General features: G+C 38.9%; 1 protein-coding gene across 1 annotated transcript in view; it reads left to right on the top strand.

Moving 5' to 3' along the window:
- LOC136863454 (serine-rich adhesin for platelets) overlaps nucleotides 1-21503 on the top strand; it is a 253575-nt gene that overhangs the window by 118500 nt on the left and 113572 nt on the right. Inside the window, exons 3-5 of the mRNA XM_067139861.2 lie at nucleotides 12007-12187; nucleotides 16078-16574; nucleotides 18890-20334. Coding sequence (XP_066995962.2) covers nucleotides 12007-12187; nucleotides 16078-16574; nucleotides 18890-20334 — 2123 coding nt within the window. The remainder of the gene's footprint in view (nucleotides 1-12006; nucleotides 12188-16077; nucleotides 16575-18889; nucleotides 20335-21503) is intronic.

Here is a 21503-nt window from a genome sequence, read left to right as displayed (position 1 = left end):
AAAAACTGTCTGTAGTGTGTAATGTCATATCTATCCTTCCGATATTTATTAGGCTTATTTTACTGTTGAAATGACCATGACAGGCAGGTTGTTTGTATGAATTAGTCCAATACGTTCCTTTACAGACTTTGTTAAAAATGGTGGAGACGTGCTGTTTCTGCAACAAACACCATTATTGAGAATATAAGGAAGTGTAACTTTGATTTTAACGTCATTTCAATTTCAAAAGGAACTTTATTAAATAAAGTACAAATTTTGTACTGAGGAAATACAGTGTTTAAAGCCATTATTTAATTGTCATTTGTAAGACTTACTTATTTGCACATATTATGATTAGACCACATTGTATAGAAAAATAAACAGAAGAATACTCCTTTTATGTCCCTTTCCAAAGTTCATAAAACAAAACAACACAATATAATACAAGTAACATGTAAGTCTCTTATCTTTGAACAATACTTCTCACTTCTATTGCGCTGATGTTCATGCAAACAGTTCATTATACAACTCATGGTGTTCTTCTGGTATGTAAGATTTCAACTTCTTTATGTCTGCTAATTTCTTTTCATTCAGTCGAACACAGCCTTGTGGATAAGCAAGTCTAGTTGGTAACACAGGGAGACGGGTTGCAGAAATAAGAAACTTGAAAGTATGAACGCACAGTCCATCAATACAGTACTTTCCTAAGACATGAATTGCCTCATACTGAAACTCCATAAATTGATTTATATGAAACACGACTTTTGAACCTTATTTTACACCTCTTCCTAGCGATTCAAGTGAAGTAAAAACAACACCTCTCCGGGATAAGTGTTCTTTCTGCACAAAACGGAAACTTTCATTCGCGACTGACAGGCAGAGATATATGGTAGAAGTGTTTTCTCTGCACAATATGGTAGCCCTTCGTGCATTAATCATGGCAGTATTAATAACTCATATAGTGTCAAAAAGTGGAGAAGTGCTGTTTCTGCAACAAACGATTCAAATATTTTCCTCCTGCATCTACACATTTCTGGTATCGTCTTAGGAAACTCCGATTCACACGCTTCTTGTCCAAGTCGTCTTAGGAATTTTGTAGGCGTATGTCCTGATTTTCTGAGATTTCATTTAGTTTTTCCTCGTTAAATACAAGTTTTTAACACTTCGCTTCTTATCGAGTAAAGAACCAGTTCCTCTTAATTTCTTTACGAGTTTCCGCACCGTCTCTCAATGTGGAGGGCGTACACCTGAGAAGTGTGTTACAAATCGCCTAATGACTTCCCTGCAAGACATAGTTATCGTATATAAATGCCCTTTCCTCTACCGTGTACACATATGGAGGCATCATGAGAATTATACCCCGAAGTAACACTTCACAACTCGAGAACAGTTGGAGCGACAGATCAGCACTTAATACACGTTGTAAGCACGGACCTGAACTGCGAAGTGCGGGTAATAATATGGAATTTACCACCTGGGCGACAGCTCTAAATGCAGAGCCGGACTGAGTGGCTCAGAAGTTTGAGGCGCTGGCTTTCTTAGCCCAACTTGGCAGGTTCGATCCTGGCTCAACCCGGTGTTATTTGAAAGTGTTCAAATCCGTCAGCCTCGTGTCGGTAGATTTACTGACACGTAAAAGAACTCCTGCGGGGCTAAATTCTGGCACCTCATCGTCTCCGAAAACCATGACAGTATTTAGTGGGACGTAAATCCATTATTATTATTATTATTATTATTATTATTATAAATGCAGGTCACTTATTTATTTATTTATTTATTTATTTATTTATTTATTTATTTATTTATTTTATTTATTTATTTATTTATTTATTTATTTATTTATTTATTTATTTATTTATTTATTTATTTATTTATTTATTTATTTATTTATTTATTTATTTATTTATTTATTTATTTATTTATTTATTTATGTCGCTATCAGTTGGTCTTGTATGCCTATAATATACCGTGCATTCATTAAAAAATGCCTCACCTTGAACAAGTTTAATGGAGATGGGAAACATTTCTGTGTATGTGGGACTTGCTCTTTCTCCATCTGCCGTCCACAAACTGTAGGAACAATTTTTGGTTAATTAATAAATAGTAATAAATGCAACAGACCGGCACTGTTCTTGCTATTTGTTTTACGTCGCACCGACACAGATAGGTCTTATGGCGACGATAGGATAGGAAAGGCCTAGGAATGGGAAGGAAGCGGCAGTGGCCTTAATTAAGGTACAGCCCCAGCATTTGCCTGGTTTGAAAATGGGAAACCAGGAAAACCATCTTCAGAGCTGCCGACAGTGGGGTTCGAACCCAATATCTCGCGGATGCAAGCTCACAGCTGCGCGCTCATAACTGCTCGCCCGGTACCGGCACTGTTAATGTTATCAACAGCACAGTGCCCTCTCCAGAATACCGGGTGGCAAGGAACTGTGTTGTGACTAGTGTTGCTAATTGTGGGTAAGTGTGAGAGAGGACCATGAATCCTAACTAAAGACAAACAAATAAATCTTAAGAGGAATGAAACTCAGGACATGAATTAAATAAAATACTACAATATTTCTTCAACACCAGACTCTTTATAAAGTGATTAAAAAAAACATTGTTATGAGGACCAACAATTTAAGTAGGACACAAACGTTTTAATGTTGCAAGACTACACCACCAGGTATTTATTTGAAATAACCGAGCGGGTTGGCCGTGCGGTTAGGGGCGCGCAGCTGTGAGCTTGCTTCTCGGAGAAAGTGAGTTCGAACCCCACTGTCGGCAGCCCTGAAGATGGTTTTCCATGGTTTCCCTTTTTCACACCAAGCAAATGCGGGGGCTGTACTTTAATTAAGGCCACGGCCGCTTCCTTCCCAACCCTAGGCCTTTCCTATCCCATCGTCGCCATAAGATCTATCTGTGTTGGTGCGGCGTAAAGCCAATTGTAAAAAAAATGAAATATTTACAATGTTATCATTTCTTAATTTTACTGTTTAAATGAGTACTTGCTGCTCCCTTTATATTTGTGTAGAATCTCCTTATTTTTAGTACACATATTTGCATTACATGTTGGATTTTGTCTTGATTGATTGATTGATTGATTGATTGATTGATTGATTGATTGATTGATTGATTGATTGATTGATTGATTGATTGATTGATTGATTGATTGATTGATTGATTGATTGATTGATTGATTGATACTGGTACTTTTTATGAGTTCATGTTTCATCCTATTTCTCTCATCAGTCTGAAGATTTTTCATTTGTCGAAAAATACGCTTCACTTGAGAATTACTACTGGAAGGGAATGTATATGCTCAGCCTTTAAAAAAAAAAAAAAATTGTCGCATTACCATTACAAGTCCTCAAAACTGCATCTTTACTGAAGATTTGGCAAGTCTTTCACTCTAGGAATAATTTCCTTACGTAAGCAGTATTCTTGGTGCAGTGCATCACTGTTATCAATGGGTTCTGTGTTAATATACAGGTTTTTGACAATATAAACTTGGAGGTCAAATTCGAAAGAATCCTTGAGACTTATAAAATGTTATAGTCTAAAAAAACTAATTTTTTGTCTGTTACTCACGACTGAAGTGTCTGAACCGGGGAATCGCAGGTCGTGCTGAAAATTTGCACACACGCGTTAGGTAATTGCCAACTGGGCAGAACTATGAACAAAAAAAAAAAAATTCCGGAATTAACTCCCACCTTCACTAGAAGGCAGTAAGACAGGGTCTCTCAGGGTGCATGCACCGGTACATTGCGTGGCACAAGGTGCATAAGACGACTTCGCTAGGTTGACCAGTGTGCAGATTCCCCACTCATCCGAGCCGAGCTTAGCCGAGTCGCCCCGAGACAAAACGCTAGTCCGAACCGAGCCGAGTCGGACCGATACACGGTACACAGAATCTCTGCGCCTCGCTTTGCACACGTGGGATTTTGGGCGAGTGAGAGGCCCTGCAGTAAGAGTATAACATTTTTGAACTGCGCGCGCTGGTCAGGCGTGTAGTCTGCCTCGCGCCTGGCTGGCGGTTCGAAATACACATTGCAAACGACTGTCCTTCTGTACTAGCGCTCACAAGCTGCTTAATAATGGTCCGTGGTTTGTCCTGGAGCAAGAACACAGAACAGACCTTACAGTGTGCTACGGCATGAGTGGAAGCCTTGAGACCTCTGCTATACGTATAAGGTGGAGGAGGGTAAGTGTGCGCACTTAATGTTTAAGCCCTAATAGCATTGTTTTCTATAACTATGTTTGTAACTTTAATAGATATTTTGGTAGAAGGGAACATTACCAATGTTTATATATTGTTAAAATAATATACAGTGATAATGCTTTATTCTGACACACGACTTTACACAAGTTTACGTATGCGGACACTTAGACGACATATGCGGGTAAGTGTACGCAGGCTGTAGTCTAAGTGTGCGCACTTGTTCTCTCACATTTCCTTTCATTTCACGCAGTCGCAATAAATTATAACAACTTTTTAACAATGAGTACAAACAAATCCTCCATGTCCTTCATATGACGTGCACAACTCATGCCACCATTCAACACATTCACTGCATTGTACCCAATCATCGTCTTCACAAGATTGTTGACACCCAGGACAGATGTAGATATCCGGAGATTGTTCACCTCTGGATGTGCTAGGCCCAAGTGTTAGCTTTCGCGAAGTTGAACGTTTTGGATAGGCCCCTTGATATTGTTTATAATTTTTTGAAATGTTAGACATTTGAGAATTTCTTTTTGCAAGCTGTTTTTCAGTTCTTGCTTTCATCCTTTCTCGTTTCTTCCTTTCTTCCTGTTCGTTAACATTTTGTTTCTCCACAAGACTATTCTTATAAGGAGACGATGTTAAAATCTAAGATTTATGACCGTTCCTTTTCCTTTTGTTGTTATTTTCACACTTAGGTAGGGGGTGAATGTTTGTGATTGGTATTTGAGGTAAAGCAATGGGGTTGACTACTGTGCCACTATGAATCACTATCCACTCCCTCCTACGGGAAGTGATGAAACCCCTGGACACTATGTAGTGATCCAGGACTTTTCTTTCTCACCCATATGGGTGCAGGCCATATCCTGGCCAGTTCAGATTCTCATTCTAAGAAACCACCATCCCCATAATAGTTCTGTTCCTACCCCCAAAATGTCGAAAGCAGCACTCAAGACCTTCGGGTCGAAGGGCTAAAATGGCACAAACGGATCCGGGCCCCGCCCGCGAATCCCTTGTGACGCGTGGTCTGTCTGTCTTGAAGTACTTTATTACTTTGTGACTCCTGGTTTGTTTCTTGGTTGTTCGTTACTACTTCCTCTCCTTGTTGTTTGTCTCCATCTTCGTTTTGCTGATCACTGCTTACTGACTGATCAAGTTGTTCAACAATTGGCAAATCTATCCTGGATACTTCATAAGGCAAGAAATCATCTTCGGTAATCACATGAGGATTACATGGATGAATTCCTGTGTCTCGAAAAGCAGCTACAGCTTTTCCAGCTGTTGCCATTCTCTCAAAGGCCATGCGAAATAGGCCAGACACTTCTATTTGTGTCACAGCTCTGCCTGGATTACTGCACATCCATTTTTCTACTTCTTGAGAATAGAATTTCTTCAAAGAGGCAAATATTACTTCATCTAATGGCTTTAGCATATGACTAGCATGGGGTGGCAAAGTCAGTAGGACAATATTGTTTTGTCTGCAGAATTCTACTGCCGAAAGCGAGCAATGCGATACGTGATTGTCCAGGATTAATAAAACTGGATCATCCACTGTCGGCTTGACATGTTTGGCAAAGTGTTGCACCCAGACTACGAAAAGCTCGGAATTCATGCAACCAGATTCACTCACGAGTCCAAGAGTTCCTGTGGGAGCATTATTGTAGAGCTCTGGCTTATTACGTTTACGGGGGAAAGTCAAAGTTGCTGTCATTTCATTTTCACAGTTGTTATTTTTCCACGAAATGATAATTATAGCAGTCCTTAAAGTACTGCAGCTAGCATAACCCACTGTTTGTCACATCATGCATTACTTCATTATTTTGATGGGCAACGTCAAATTGTTTTTTTTTTTAGGGCACTGCTACGGCGGATGTCTTCACTTTTCATTTTGTTCTGCCCACAAATATAAATCTTTCATACTTTTTAATTGACAGAACTTACGTTTGACAGTCGAAAAGGCAAGCGGGCGCCTCTTACCCCTTTTCCAATACTCGTCAGCCTTATAGTCCATATATGCGTCTCTCATGTTTCTGCGCGAGCGATCAGTGGCAATCAAATTACCATCATCAGAGTTGTTTGCGTTATTATTATTAGCGTATGGTAACGTACACAAAACAATACAAAGATTAAATATAAATGAACAGTAAGCACAAACCATTATATACATAATTATAAGATATACACATAACATTGAAAACAATCATGCAAGCAAAAGGGTTCAAAGATTTAGATCCAAATTCTCTAGCCATTGTATGGCCTCAGCAGAAGCCACCACAAAGTCCTGGCTAGATCCAGCGAATGCCCTTCCAATGCATTCGGTGACGATATGATCGATAGTCTGTTTAACTGCACCACAGTCACAGGCTGGGGAAGATCTCATACCCCATTTAAACATCATTGAACCACATCTCCCGTGGTTAGTACGGACTCTGTTGAGGGCTACCCATGTAGCGTTACTGTCACATGATAGCTCATTTGAGTTGACAGTAAGAGTACAATAGGTGTCCACGTCATGTTACTGCTTTCCTTGCAACTGATAATGACACCTGTAAATACCAGTAAACACAAGAAATAAACACACTGTATACAAGAGACAAAAGGAAACGAAAACATTAGCGTACCATCCAAACTGTCCAATAGGTCCTGGCATTTCATCATGTCTTCCGTATTTTTCCTCCAGACAAAAAATAAATTTTCCAATGTTGCCATTCATAATTCAAAACACGGGATACTTTCCTTATACAAATATACCGTAAGCGTTTGCCACGTCTGTCATTTCTCATGAAGTGACAACGAGGAAGGTGTGGGTACTGTACCGAGCGCGGGAAAGCAATCGGCTGATCGTCAAGGTTGAAGTTGAGTTACATGTGAATTCTTCGCTGTTTTATTGAAATTTTTAACGTCATGTTTACTCAGATATGTGTGAGGCGAGTCGTTATCGACTGCATTATTAAATGAAGAGTCTTTCATTAATGAAAAAAACTTAGTGTGACCGTGTAAAGGTTAAACCTGTAGGTTAATAAGATCGCTCTTCAGTGTTTTAATTTTGTAGTTTATTTGTGTAATGTTATATCTGTAGTGAAAAAATGAGTTAGTGTTATCAGTGAGAGAAATCATCATGCCTAAGAGTTGCTGTGTGCCTGGCTGCAAAGCCGATTATAAACGAGGAGAGTACACTCCAGTATTTGTGCTTCCTTCCGATGTCGAAAGAATTAAATCATGATAGAACGCTGTTCCTAGAGAGAATTTAATAGTTAATCACAACATAGTTTTGTGTATCATCCACTTTCCTGATGATGATCAAATCCTGAGGGAAATAAGACTGTCTCGTCCAGATGGTGAGTTAAAATGTCTTATGTCATAAACACGGCTAACATTAGGTAGGTATATTTGTATGTAATCAGACTTAGGGCTTATTGGGATTCAGTGTATTTGAAAATTCAAGTCCAGTTTATACATTTTCGAAATGTATTGTGGAACAAGACTGCTGAGACTTTTCCTATCAAACTTCATATCACAGGCCATGGTGCAGGGTTATTCATGAAGATAATTATAGAGATGTTATTTGCTGTTTAAAAATACGTTTTTCAACAATAACTTAATTTCATGACGGTGACAGTAAATGTTTTATTATTGTTGGAGGTTACCTTATGGTACTCGTAATTTCTCTTGTAGGTACATACTGAATTGGTGGTACAGAAACAATTTACATTTGTAGTATATTGTATTGGTAATTGGTTGCATGTCTTCTATCAGTGTGTATAGTGTGAATGTTCTAGTTAACTAGCAAATGGATAGAAATTGCATGAATACGTCTGAAAGTGTTAGCCTGTACCGGTACTCATGGAAACGAATCGATATACCTTACGGGGAAGGAGCATTGTATGTCAGAATAAAAGACATATTTATGAATAGTTTTTGGTTTTATAAGGCGTTAAAAGTTTTCTAAGTAATTTAAACGAGTGTGTTATTCAAGCGGGGCGGATGTGTATCACCGTAAAGTCCCACCCAAAGCGTGACGTCATCAGAACTACAACAAATACAGTAGAGACAATACGTGACACTTATGGATTTAGCCTTGTTAAATGGGAGACAATTCGACTGTGGCGCTCCTAGTGACTTGACCTGAAAAATCGCGCTAAATTCAAATATCAATGGAAATGCGTATACGAAAATGGATAAATAAATTACGTCTAGAAAGAAAGTATTATTGAGATATTAACTTCGAAGTTGCTAAAGCAATTCTGGATAAATGAATGAAGAATTATTTAAAAGGTTATCATTTGAAGACTGAAATTAGACACATAAACAAGATGTGAAATGGACTGCTGTGAAATGGCTTGACCTTTCATTTATGCATTACTTTTTTTGCTTTAGCATTTCTGCCTGAACTTTTACGGTTAGATTTGTCTTTTTTCTCATTTAAAAACATTGTATCATCACATTAAGACACTTGTCAATAAAAATATCGGCACATTCCTTACACACATACCGGGCGAGTTGGCCGTGCGCGTAGAGGCGCGCGGCTGTGAGCTTGCATCCGGGAGATAGTAGATTCGAATCCCACTATCGGCAGCCCTGAAGATGGTTTTCCGTGGTTTCCCATTTTCACACCAGGCAAATGCTGGGGCTGTACCTTAATTAAGGCCACGGCCGCTTCCTTCCAACTCCTAGGCCTTTCCTATCCCATCGTCGCCATAAGACCTATCTGTGTCGGTGTGACGTAAAGCCCCTAGCAAAAAAAAAAACCTTACACACATGATGCAATGAATTAACATTTAAAAGCTGGACAATTTTCCTCTTAACATGAGGCCTACTAACAGAAAGAAAATCTATAAAATCCCGGCTTTATTCTGAGAAGAGGGATAAAAGAAAGAAAAGTATGAAAATGTTGTCAATAGTGATGCTTTGAGGAATATTTACGTACAATTAGAGTAAAAATGTAACATACCCTTGGCTATATAGTCGAGGATTTCTAAAGTCGCTGGCCTGGAAATGATCTGAACAGATCTTATAATTCTTATATATGCGTAACGTCCCTTCTTTCTTGTACACCTTATCCAAATTACTTCGGTGACATTTTAAAACCCACAGATCACACCTACAACAACACATCGGTATTGAAGGTTAACTGCTGCACTATACAATATAATATGCGTATTATATTTTAAGCCAGTTAAAATATTTGTCGAGCAGGTCAGAAGATTATGAAGTACTATAAAAATCTCTTTGTCACTGGAAGAATATGTATGCAAACACAATATTACTTACATTTTCTTGTCACGAGGCAAACGGAAGAAAGACCGCGCATTCTTCTCTAATTCATAGTTACTGCAGCCAAACACAGCACATACCTTTCCCCTCATGTTGAGAGGAGATATCAAGGAATGACACACGCTACTATTTAATTATGTCAACTCACTGAAAACGCATAAATAACACCAAAGACTTCACACACAAATACACGTGAGAGAATCAGTAGTTCTCAGGTCTACCCGCAAGAGAGAGCTCTAATAGCTGTCCCTTGATATCTCGCTGAGTTCGCGTATTCTCTCTACTGTATTTGACTACAGTAGGCCATACATCAGGAAGGCAGGAGCCAATCATGCACGAGCCACCGGCGCGCCAATTTAAACATATGAATCTTAGTTATGCGAGGGGAACTTAATTTCTTTTGTAATTTTTTTCTTTCACGCTTCTGCCTCGTAGGGCTCACCCAACGTGTGTGCAAATTTTCAGCACGATCTGCGATTCCACGGTTCCCTTGTCGGGAAATGTCAAGTGTCTTATACTGAAATTTATGTGCTGATACAAGATCTCTACTCAGATCCATCATAGCACATCCGGTTTTTGAGTTATTGGACTTCAACATTAATTCAACATCTTTTTTTTTCTTTTCCAATTTGTTTTATGTCACACCGACACAGATAGGTCTTATGGCGATGATATGATAGGAAAGGGCTAGGAGTGGGAAGGAAGCAGCCGTGGCCTTAATTAAGGCCTGGTGTGAAATTGGGAAACCACGAAAACCATTTTCAGACTTGGGAGTAAGGAGACAACATGCTTGACAATGTGGTATGTTTCAAGTTTTTATTGAAGAGATAGCGTAGAATGACATTAGCCGGCGAAGAAGTTCGAGTGGAGCTCTTAACCCATAATTAGTCGCTCACGGAGATTTCCTCCGGGCCGATTACATTTTGCACGGTACTGAACTTTCCAGTTGAACCGTGGGTCTCCCCATCCCTATACCTTTCTCCTTGTTCATTTGGATTCGTCCCGTCAGAATTTCGGCACGATCGTGCATCCTGTATGCGAGTGTTGGATCATTGTTTTGACGAGTGTCATCGCCTGGACGTTTCCTCTGTGTGCGATTAAATTACCTTATATTTTAGTGCATTATTTTTTTATTTTTGAGGTCGATGATCTTGTTGTTTTGTTCTTCTAAACTTATTTTAGAAAAATATTATTTCATATGTCATATGATGTGATCGTCATAGGTAATGGCGAGTCTCACGAATTTAATATCATTGAGATCATTCGACATGGTTAAGGTCTACAGTATTCTGCTTTTAGATCAAACAAACTATTTAAAAATAACCTACAAGTACTTGAAAGGGTTTCTTTTAATTATACCGAAGAATACTGCAAATGAACATGCAAAAACATCTCAAAGGACGAAAATGATGTGCATTTTTAACCCCGGAGGTTATCTCCGTGCGCGACTAGTAACGTAATAATTTTCGCGCGACTAGACAAGGTTTAAAAGTAGGAAAGATCATAATATGAAGATGAAGTTAGAATTCAAGAGGACAAATTGTGGCAAGTATTTATTTATATGATGAGGAGTAAATTATTGGAATAAATTATCAAGGGAAATGTTTGATAAATTTCCAATTTCTTTGAAAACATTTATGAACAAGCTAGGTAAACAACTACAATTGATAGAGAATCTGCCACCTGGATGACAGCCTTAACTGCAGATTGTTGATGATTTGATCGATCGATTGATTGATTGATTGATTGATTGATTGATTGATTTTTTTTTGTTTTTTGTTTTTTTTTGTAAACGAATAAGCTTGAGTGGAGCTCTTAAAGGTAGCCGACATGTGTTGCTTGTAAGCTCTGGGAAAGCATTCTTTCTGATTATATTAGAAAGCACGATTGTGGAATTACTGACTTGAGGAGGAAAAAGCTGGAATTGAAGATAACAAACTGGGGCAAATATTCATTTATTGGGAAAGGAATTATGGGCTGGAATCATTTATCAAGGGAAATGTTTGATAAATTTCAAAGATTTTAAAGTCATTAAAAAATGTGTTTGATAGGCAATCTGTCACCTGGACCTTAAAAGTAGAGCAATGATGAATTTGTTGTAAGTATGTAAATAAACATGAACATATAAATGTGATAGCTGTAGCATTGTTTTTATACATGAACAGCAGACCTGGCCATTACAAGCTCTGTACACTGCCATGGTATACAGTGGCAGTGGGAATGTTCAGTCATTCAACTTTGCACCTAAGGCAGTTCTGTATTTGGAGTGGCTTCAAGGGCACAATGGGAGCAGCTTTTGTGAGCACCCCTGCATTAGTGTACTGAACTGTAAAATTATTTTGGTTTGCACCAGATTTAACTGGTACAAATGATGTGTAAAATAAATTACAAGAATCTGAAAATAGGTATACAATTTGCAAAAATGTTCATTAGGTTATTCTGAGAACATGTGTGTGTTAGATTCTCTGTTTCATATGTTTGTACGAGTGTTCATCTCTTTACTGCAGTTTTCTAAATATGTCAAATTGTCAATTTTGTTGCAGGACTCTGAGTCCAAAAAGTGTGAGAAGAAAGAAGTGTCAGGTCCCCCACTTCAGACAGCCAGTATGAGTGTCCGTGCTTTGATTGAAGAAAAGATTATACAGAAACGCATCACCAATCCTCAGCATGGCAATTCAGCTCAGCAGTCAGCTTCTGCACAATCAGTGCAACTAGCTTATTCAAGTATGTTCAAGATCCCTTTCCATGGTGATATAATAGTATGGTGAAAATACTACCTCACAGAATATTTTGTATAGCTTTTAATGATTTTAAATCAACCGGCAGTAATATTATCCATAACATAGTTTCTATAAATTACTGAAACAATGATGTCTAGATCATTGGTTCTCAAACTGTGGTATGCATACTCTTAGCAGGCCCCGATTTACAAATGGACGCACTGGGCATTTGCCCAGGGCGCCAGTTTTTGAGGGGTGGCTGCAGGCGGATCGAGTAAATATGGCCTGCGTGAATTACATCTTAAATTCATTACACTCAAATTAATTTTACATTCCACAAATTATTCCAATTATTTTATTAGGCTATATAAAACACTTTAAACTATTCTAACTTTAAAACATGAATTTAATCTGTATTGTTACCATGTTTTGGTGGATCGGCAGAGGTGAAAGAAGGTGCGGGCTGGAATGGGTCTAACTACAAGTCCGAAAGATGCATTAAAATTTCAATAAAGGTTATATTTTCAAAACTTAACAATGGTGACAGAATTTTTGAGCATACAACAAATAACAACCAGTTAAATCAGGTACACAATCAAGAAGTCCAAGATTAGAGAACAACTTAATGATCTGGGCTTCAAGCCCCACTGCATACAACTCTGAGCTCTCAGCTCACAATCACCAAATACCAAAGGGCAGAAAACCCTTAATTACCTGGAGCTCTTGCTCCCGCTTAATAATACCAGAAAGAGCAGACCTGCTCTCAAATTTACAAGCCTATCAAAGGCCACAACAAACTTTACTACTAACTGCCCTCAAGGCACACAAAGAAACAGGGGTATTTAATACCCAACCTACAGGGCCTTCGCATGAAGAAAACAAGACATCAGGTTAAGTTACTGGCCCAAAGTACAGCAAGGACTGGAGGCGTGAACTTGCACTCCTAAATATACATTTTAAAACCTAAGTGTCTCTAGGCCGATGCACAGGGGCTAATCCCAAGCTAGGGAGGTGACCCGTATGAGAAAACTTTAATACATTAAAGAAGAGAAGAACGGTTATGAAAACGTAGTCACCTCCATTTCAAAATGAAAGGGAGCTCGAGAGGGTAAAGCACTCTCTATCCCCGACTTAAAGTTCAAGAAAACAGAAGTTTAGCAAGAAAAAGGGTTTACATGTTTAGTAGTTTACATATTAAAGGTTTTGAACCCTCCCCGAGAGTTACACTGCTGAGCTAGCAAGAAATAAAGATGTTAAAAGGCCATTACCTTGTAGAAGAGCTGCTGCTTGAAGAAAGAGGCGCTTCCTGCCCCCTGCTACATATCCACACACAGAGTTAGATGTTATACGAGTGGCTCGAGACAAGAAAATCAGCAGTTTTTATACCCTCGTGGAAAATTCGAGACCTTTCAAGAATGAGTAGACACACCCCCTCAATTTTTATTGGGTAGCTAAAAATTACACATCAATATCGAAGAAGAAGAAAGACACTATTGGTCAAAAATTAATTAAAGAAATTCGGGATTGGCTGAGTTCAAAACTGGCAGACAGAAAGATTAATATTGCCAACCCAAAAAATAAAAGAACAAAATTTAGTAAAGACAAAACTTAAGAATACAAAATGTCTTCAAGGGAGTTCATTCCATAGTGTGTATTACCATAGTTTTTTTTTGGTAGAGACATCTGTTAGAGAAGGTTCACACTTCTTGATCAATGAAAAACGAAAGCAAATCAAAAACACTCGGTGACCTCTTCTGATAACTAGTAGAGTTAGTTCAGTGGTTAAAGTTCCGGGTTTCTCCAGTAGAGAAGTTTCAATTGGCACAAGATTTGAACTTGCGTCGCGTAGAGGTGTACCACCCGGTACATATATATTTATTTTTTATGAAGAAAATGTGTCTTATTTCTAAAATTATTTACTTACATACAAACTATCAAACTGAACCAACGGGTTTTTAAATAAAAATAAAACTGATTCTTATTTGGCTCTTACCTTTATTTGGCTTGATAAGTTTAATTATGAGAATTAACTGTATTTGCATAATGTGCTGTTTTAAAACTCATAATCTTGAAAACTGTAATATTTAATTTGTAAACAATTTATTTTTAGAGTAACAGGAAAACGAGCAGAGGGGGGAGCGGCTATATATTGTTTGCCCAGGGCGCTAACTACTTGAAATTGGGGCTGACTCTTAGGAGTATGGCTGAGACTCCTAGTGGGGTATGCAAACAGCTTTCTGGGAAAAAAATGAATAACAATTGAAATATGTAAATAAATAAGAAGAAAGTTAAATATGTATATATGGATCCACACTTCGCTTGAAAGTTTCACCTGGACTACAACACACCAGAAAACTGTGTCATGCTATTCAAGCACACACCCATCCCATTGAAATTTTGATGGTTCACAATGTCTGAATTACAGAAATAAGATCAAAAATTTTTCATCTTTATTTTTTAGTTTGATATTGAGGCTACAAGCTAGCATTTTGTGAAACTTTCATACAAACAGGGTATTCTGTGTTACTTTATTATCATTGTATTTTACTTGATACAGACTCAGTCTCTTAAATTTCTTGTGATGAGTTACAAAACTGTATTTAATTTCATGGTCTTGTCTTGTTTACAATGTGTATATAACAGAATGGTTTAAAATCAATTTTAAATCCCATAATAATTAGCTGGGTACTCATATTTTTTAAACCTATCATTTAGGGATAATTTTCATTGAGATTCATTGAACTTTTATTAAATTACTCAATTCTATTTGTTTCTTTACAATACTTCTACAGTTCAACACTAACAATGTTATGTCATCCCTACTTGATCATCAGATGACTGAAAGTGTGGTATGTACTGGTCTCTCCTTTCAAAATAATGAAACAAATATTTTTTGTTTTCGGAGAATCCAGTTAAGGGGCCGAAAAGAATTGGAAGAGCGGGGGAATTTTTAAAATGAGTACCGTATATCTCCCTTATATGTCAAAAACTTAACATTTTAGACACATGAAACTTGGTATTTGAAAAGTCCTTAAAAAAACAGGAACATTTACCTTTTTGTTTTTGGAGAAGGCACTTAATGGGAGGGAGGGGGGGGGGGGGTGAAAAGAAGTGAAAAATAGTTGAATTATTTTTTATGAGGATACTTATATCTCAAAAACTGAAGATTTAACAGACGTGAAAATTGGTATTTGGAATCTCATTTAATAATAAAGAAACACATATTGTTTTTGGAAAATGCACTTAGATGGGGGTGGGTTTGGGGGAAGGACTGATCAAGAGGTTGAAATTCCTTTTATGGGGATACTTATGTATATCTGAAAAACTGAAGATGTTACAGATGTGGGAATAGGTATTTGGAATCTCCTTTAAAAATTAAAAATAAATGTATTTATTTTTTCGTCTTGAGAGAAGACTGTTTCTCACATGTAGAGTTCTATGTCGCACAGTCGTCTTAGCCCCAAGAGGTAATACCACAGACATGGTTTACGAAGGCTTTCTGGTGTAAATGAAACCCAATTTTTCTGTGAGTTTTTATACTTTCGGAATGTTCAGATAAATTCTTAGAATAATGCCGATAAATGATTATTTTGATCAAATTACGAAATCCACGCGAGCGAAGCTGCGGGTAATTGCTAGTAATCTATAAGATTATAATGTGTAGTATTGAATAGGTGGGAATCTTATACTTTAATTTAGATACTGCAGTCAATACAGAACTTGAAATATGAATTTCATTTCTTGCAAAGGTTTAGGATGGCATTTAAAATAATTTTAGTATGCATTCGTTTCCCTCAATATAAAGAATGTTTATTTTCTTTGTTTTGCTGTAATTTACACAAACTATGAGTTTCAATGTACAAACATATTAAATCCAACGTACTTGATCCACAGACTCTGAGTCGACTAGTGGCACGCGCACAACAGCTCCACCACCTCAGTATACCTCACCAGGGTCTGGCAACTCTGTTAAAGAATCTGACATGAACATCAAACTGTCGTCATTTGTGGTACCGGCACCGCCAGCACAGTCGAACAACTCCAGCGAGAAATTACGGCGTCATTCTGACTCTGAACACTTCGTGCCGCCCAGGGTGCCTGCAACGGGAGATGTGCAAGAGGCAGTTGCATTAGCAGAATTGCTACTGAAGCGAGGCGGTAAAGTATCAGTGAAGCGTGCCAGCTCTGATCCTGGTCCACAGCAGTTGCAGCTCAGCTTCCAAGCCCAGCCGGATGGTTATTCGCTAGCTGGTGTTGGTGTGACGTACCAGGCTGAAGATGGAGGATACTTTTCTCCCAACTTACAGGAGGATGTATTCCAGCAGGTGTCTGTGCAGGATACTATGTTACTGCATGGTGTGGATCCAGCACAACTGGCAGAGTCCATCCAGGTATATTAGATATCCCATACTGAGCAAAGGCCTCTTCCATCCACTGAAAGTTGCTAGTTTGGGCTATCTTGGTTAGCCATTCCAGAAAGTTTCAGTGTATCTTTCTTATAGCATTTTTGACTAACCTTTTCCAATCATTTCTTTCCTTATCCTTGCCTTTCTTGACCACTGTTTGAAAAAAATGTTCTTCATTTAGCTATATTAATTGGTCTACTGTCTTCCTACTTTCCTTCGTCGTGTAAGCAGATATTATGTGGTGAGTCTCTCTGTCTGCCTGTTAAAGTCCCTCCTCACTATGTGTCCAGAGTACCTTAATTTAAAACTACTTGCTGCAGTCACCACATCCAAGGTTCCTGTCCTTTTTCTCACTTCCAAATTCCTTATTTGTCCTTCAAAGTATGTCTAACATTATTCTCTCCATTTTTCTTTTCATTTTTAAATAATAATTCTTATTCTCAGTATGATTTTTAAGTTCCAGAATGTATACCATGTCCCCATTATGCATTGTTTTGCTACAATTCTGGTTCTGTTATTGAATGATACAATCTAACCACAGTGGTTATAGTCTTACACATATTCTATATTTTTATTACAAGTGCATTTTAGTACATAAGCTACAAAACCAAAGGCTATCAGATACTTTTATGTACATAGTAAGTACACAAGGTTGTTGACTCTGATGTCCTCAACCCTGAATGAAACCACCACCACCACCACCGCCTTACAATTATAGGGGAACATCGCAGAATTCTGGATTACTTCTACTATTTCATGTGTACTTATGTATTCTTTCACATTGTTGTTGGTTTTGGTTTGAAGCAGTTCTTCAGATCACCTTATTCTGAGCTCAACAATTCATGTCTGCATAACTCTTTCATCCTAAACCTACTCTAATCTGTTGGTTATATTCATGTGTTACCGTAATTCTACTGTTCTTGGCCACTACATCTTCCCATCAGTGCATCTCTCCGTCTGATCAAAATTTGCCAAGTTTTCACTAACTTATGACCCGATCTACCCATCTCACCTTCATGTTCTTCTGTAACACCACAATTTACAGTCTTCTATTCTCTTTTTTTTTTGCACCACTACTGTTTGTGTTTCACTAATCATATACTGTCACTCATGTGCAAACTTCTTCAGAAGAATCTTTCTAACATGTATATACTGTACATGTCCAAGGTGAGCAAACATCTTTTCTTAAATAAAGCTTTCTGTGGTTGCCAAGAATAATGGCCGAGAGAAATTTTTGTACCGACCACATGACACCTTGTAATCTTCAGGCCCTCGAGCTGAACAACGATTGCTTGGTAGCACTGTTGCACTATGGAGTTTTACAGTTGCATTAATCTATGTTTTATACCCTCCTTACTTGCTTGTTCATACACAAATATCAGTATTCATGTACTTTCTTTAAATGCCTGCTTGCTGGCCATGATCATTAAGGCTGTGGTCTGACACCATGGTGAGCCGGTTTGAGTCTTGATGGTCGAAAAAAATTTTACCATCAGAATATTGGCCAGCAAGGTAGGACAGGTGATGGCATACAATTGCTAATCACTAGATTGTGTTCCAAAAACCTGAATTCAGTTCTAAATCTCTTCACAGTGTCAGTATGGAGTGAAGGCATATGATGCTCTTGATGGTGATTTGTCCATCGGATGGGGACGTTAAGCATTGAGCAGACCCCTTGGTGCTATTCAACAGAAGTAGGCTATGTGCCAGCACCAGGTTTCAACCTCTCCATTCCGTCTGTCATATATCACGTTATTCATTTTACCTCATTAATTCCTCTGATGAGGTTGGCGTCAGGAAGGGCATCTGGTCATAAAAATTTTCTGCAGAATTCATCTCACTGCATACCTGACCCCATAGAGAAACGGGGTAAGGGTCAGCTTAGTTTAAAACTTCATATTTTAATCTAATGTTTTTCCACATTACCTTATTTCTTTTGTTTTAGATTTATTTAAGTTTATTTTTTTCCATTTTGTATTTTTTCTCTATTGATGTGTCTGCACCATTCAGCTACTTCTTCAGATCTCCAAAGTCTCTCCAGAGTCAAATAGAATTTTAATACCACCAAGAAATCTTAGATTTTTGATTTTCTCTCCTTGAGATGTAATTCCTTTTCTGAATTGCTCTTAATTAGCTTTACTGTCACTTCCATGTGAACATTATGGTAACACATATTTGATCTATGTTAGCATTCTTGCATGAATATTTAATGAAAATACAAAGTATTATGTATTATGAATTTTTACCTCAGTAAGGATGATGAAATTTATACAAGAAGAGTAAATTATATTTTATTACAGTTCCAGGCTGCATCACTGCTCCAGGATCAAGCCACAGCTGAACAACTTCAGGATATTGCCTCTTTGGAAGATTACCAGAATGCTACCGGGTTGCCTCACAGTCCTGGTGTTGGGCAGTATCATTCTCAGAACCACACATCTGTACATCAGGATTTCCAGGCTGTACTCAACTCACCATTGCCTGTTAGCCTCGCTGACTTCACTGCATATGGGCACCAGACAATTGTAACATCTACTGGTGGGATTCATTCTTCACTGTCATCACCCATCCCTAAAGACCTATCATCTGGTTATCAGGCTACGCACTCACCCCTCCAGTCTCAGAGCAAAGACTATGTGAGCTATACCAGCTCGCCGCTGGCCGTTCAGTCACCACTACCATCACCACTCACGCATCACGACTCGCCAAGTTTTACTTATCCTACTCCACCAGCTAGCCAGGAAGGCCAGTCACCATCGTTTGGCCATAGTACCTTGGTAACTAGTGCATTGCCTCTGGCGTCACCTCATGCTGCACAGCAGAATACAGACAACTTTGTGCAGTCAGTCATCGCACATGGTGGCCACGTACCGCCCGTGTCATCACCATTATCTGCTGCTTTCTACACCACTACTATGTCAAGCTCGGCTGCAGTAGAAGAAGCACTGTCAGAGGTACTGCCTGTTGAGACTCTGGGGCAGCAAGGTAGCTGTATGGGAAGCGGACACATGCGTTCTCATGGACTTGGGCTGTACCACCCCTCCCCTCCCCCGCAGTCGCCGTTATCTGCAACTCCAGTTCCCTCCCCTTTATCTATGTCAAGTGTCCCAGCCTCCTCCTCATCTGTATCATCACCATTACCTCCTACTGCCTTCACACCAACGCAAGGGCAGGTTTCATTCCCATTATCTCCACATCATACGTTGCAGTCCCAGATGATGCCCAATTCAGAGGATCCCTTGCTGTCTAGCAGTCCGAAGGACTTTGGAAGTCGGAAGAAGTTTGATTTTGGCAGCACACACTCGTTCAAGCTAATAGGAAATGGGACAGTTGATTTAGGTTTAGCAAATTCGGGGCTTACAGGCATTGTAGTAGATAGTAATGGGGAACTGAAATTTCTTCAAGCAACCAATCACCACCACCACCATCACCATCACCACCACCACAGTAGTCATGGTGATCATCACCAGCATCAGTCAAAGGGCATTGTAGTGTCAAGTAGTGGGTCTGTAGGTGGTGGTAACAATACGAACTTAGCTGTGATAGGTAGCGGTGGAGCATTCCACCGCAAAACTGAAGCTGCAATGCAGCGAATGGTGCCAAAACCTGCCAGTGTTGGGTCTTCATCAACACAGTACATGAACAGTAGTGGGACAAGTTATCGCAGTCAGCGGCCAAAGCTACAAGTTGCCCTGGATGGTCTCAAGGAGGAAGTAGATGATGATGTCTTCCTCAGTCCAACAAGGTATTTACAGACATTAATATTCCTCTGTATGAATAGTTTTATAATATACAGTAGGTAGTGAGAGTTTTAGAATAATGAAGTGGAAAATGGGTTGCAAAATAACAAAGATAAAGCAGACACAGTCTCATAAAAATGCTGTATTTTTATTCTAGTATTAACTATGTTAACAATAACTTTCCTTATACATCATCGTCGTCGTTATCATCATCTTCCATTGCCTTCTCTGGCTTGGTGATCTAATATAAGCCTACTGCGGTTATGGCTGTTGAAGTTCTGAAACTACTTCAGCTGAGTTACACAGTGCAAGCTCAAGGAAGAAAGCTAAGAAAGGGAAATGAGTTAGGTAGAAATTAATCTGATGTATAAGGGGCAGTCAGATGAAAACCGAATACTCGCTACAACGTGACTATGGAGTGGTTTTATTCAAAAGTAATTACCAAAAGCGTTAATACATTTATCCCACTGGGAGATGAGATGATCAATTCCAGTTTTGTAGAAAGAGGTAGGTCGCTGACAGATCCAAAACCGCACCCACTTTCGCACTCCCTCGTCCGAATGAAACCGATGTCCATGAATGTCTTTCTTCATGTCGCCAAAAACGTGAAAATCAAAAGATGAAAGATCTGGGCTGTACGGAGGATGTCGAAGTGTTTCCCAACCAAATCGCTGAAGCGTAGGAGGAATGGCTGGATGGGCCTGTCCTGGGTACCCATCGTCTGTGCACCCTTCTTGGAATCACCTATGCCACTCGCGCACACTCATCATGTACATGAATTGTTCGCCACACACAACAGACATGCGACGATGAGTTTCGTGTACTCCACCACCCTCAGCCACCAGAAAATGAACCATACTTCTCTGCTCTTCATTGCTATCCTCGATTTCAACAACTGGACGAACACAGTAAACCAGTCCGCACACCAACAAAGACATAACCCAACAACTGCATACACCTGTGAGTTGCCACTATGCAGTTCTCCTACCACAGCGATGGCAGTACCGATACATAACAACAGTGTTGCCACCTTTTGCACGGAATTTGTGCTATGGCGGGTGTTCTGTTTTCATTTGAGTGCCCCTTTCACTTGTAACCAAGTAGTGGAATTCTTGATCTGAGGTATGAGAAATGCTCACAAATCCCTCAGCAGCAGATATTTTTATTTATTTAT

The sequence above is a fragment of the Anabrus simplex genome, chromosome 2, assembly GCF_040414725.1.
Source record: "Anabrus simplex isolate iqAnaSimp1 chromosome 2, ASM4041472v1, whole genome shotgun sequence".
NCBI classification, from domain to species: Eukaryota; Metazoa; Arthropoda; class Insecta; order Orthoptera; family Tettigoniidae; genus Anabrus; species Anabrus simplex.
Note: the sequence above shows the minus strand (reverse complement) of the source record. Positions and strands in the feature narration are given on the sequence as shown.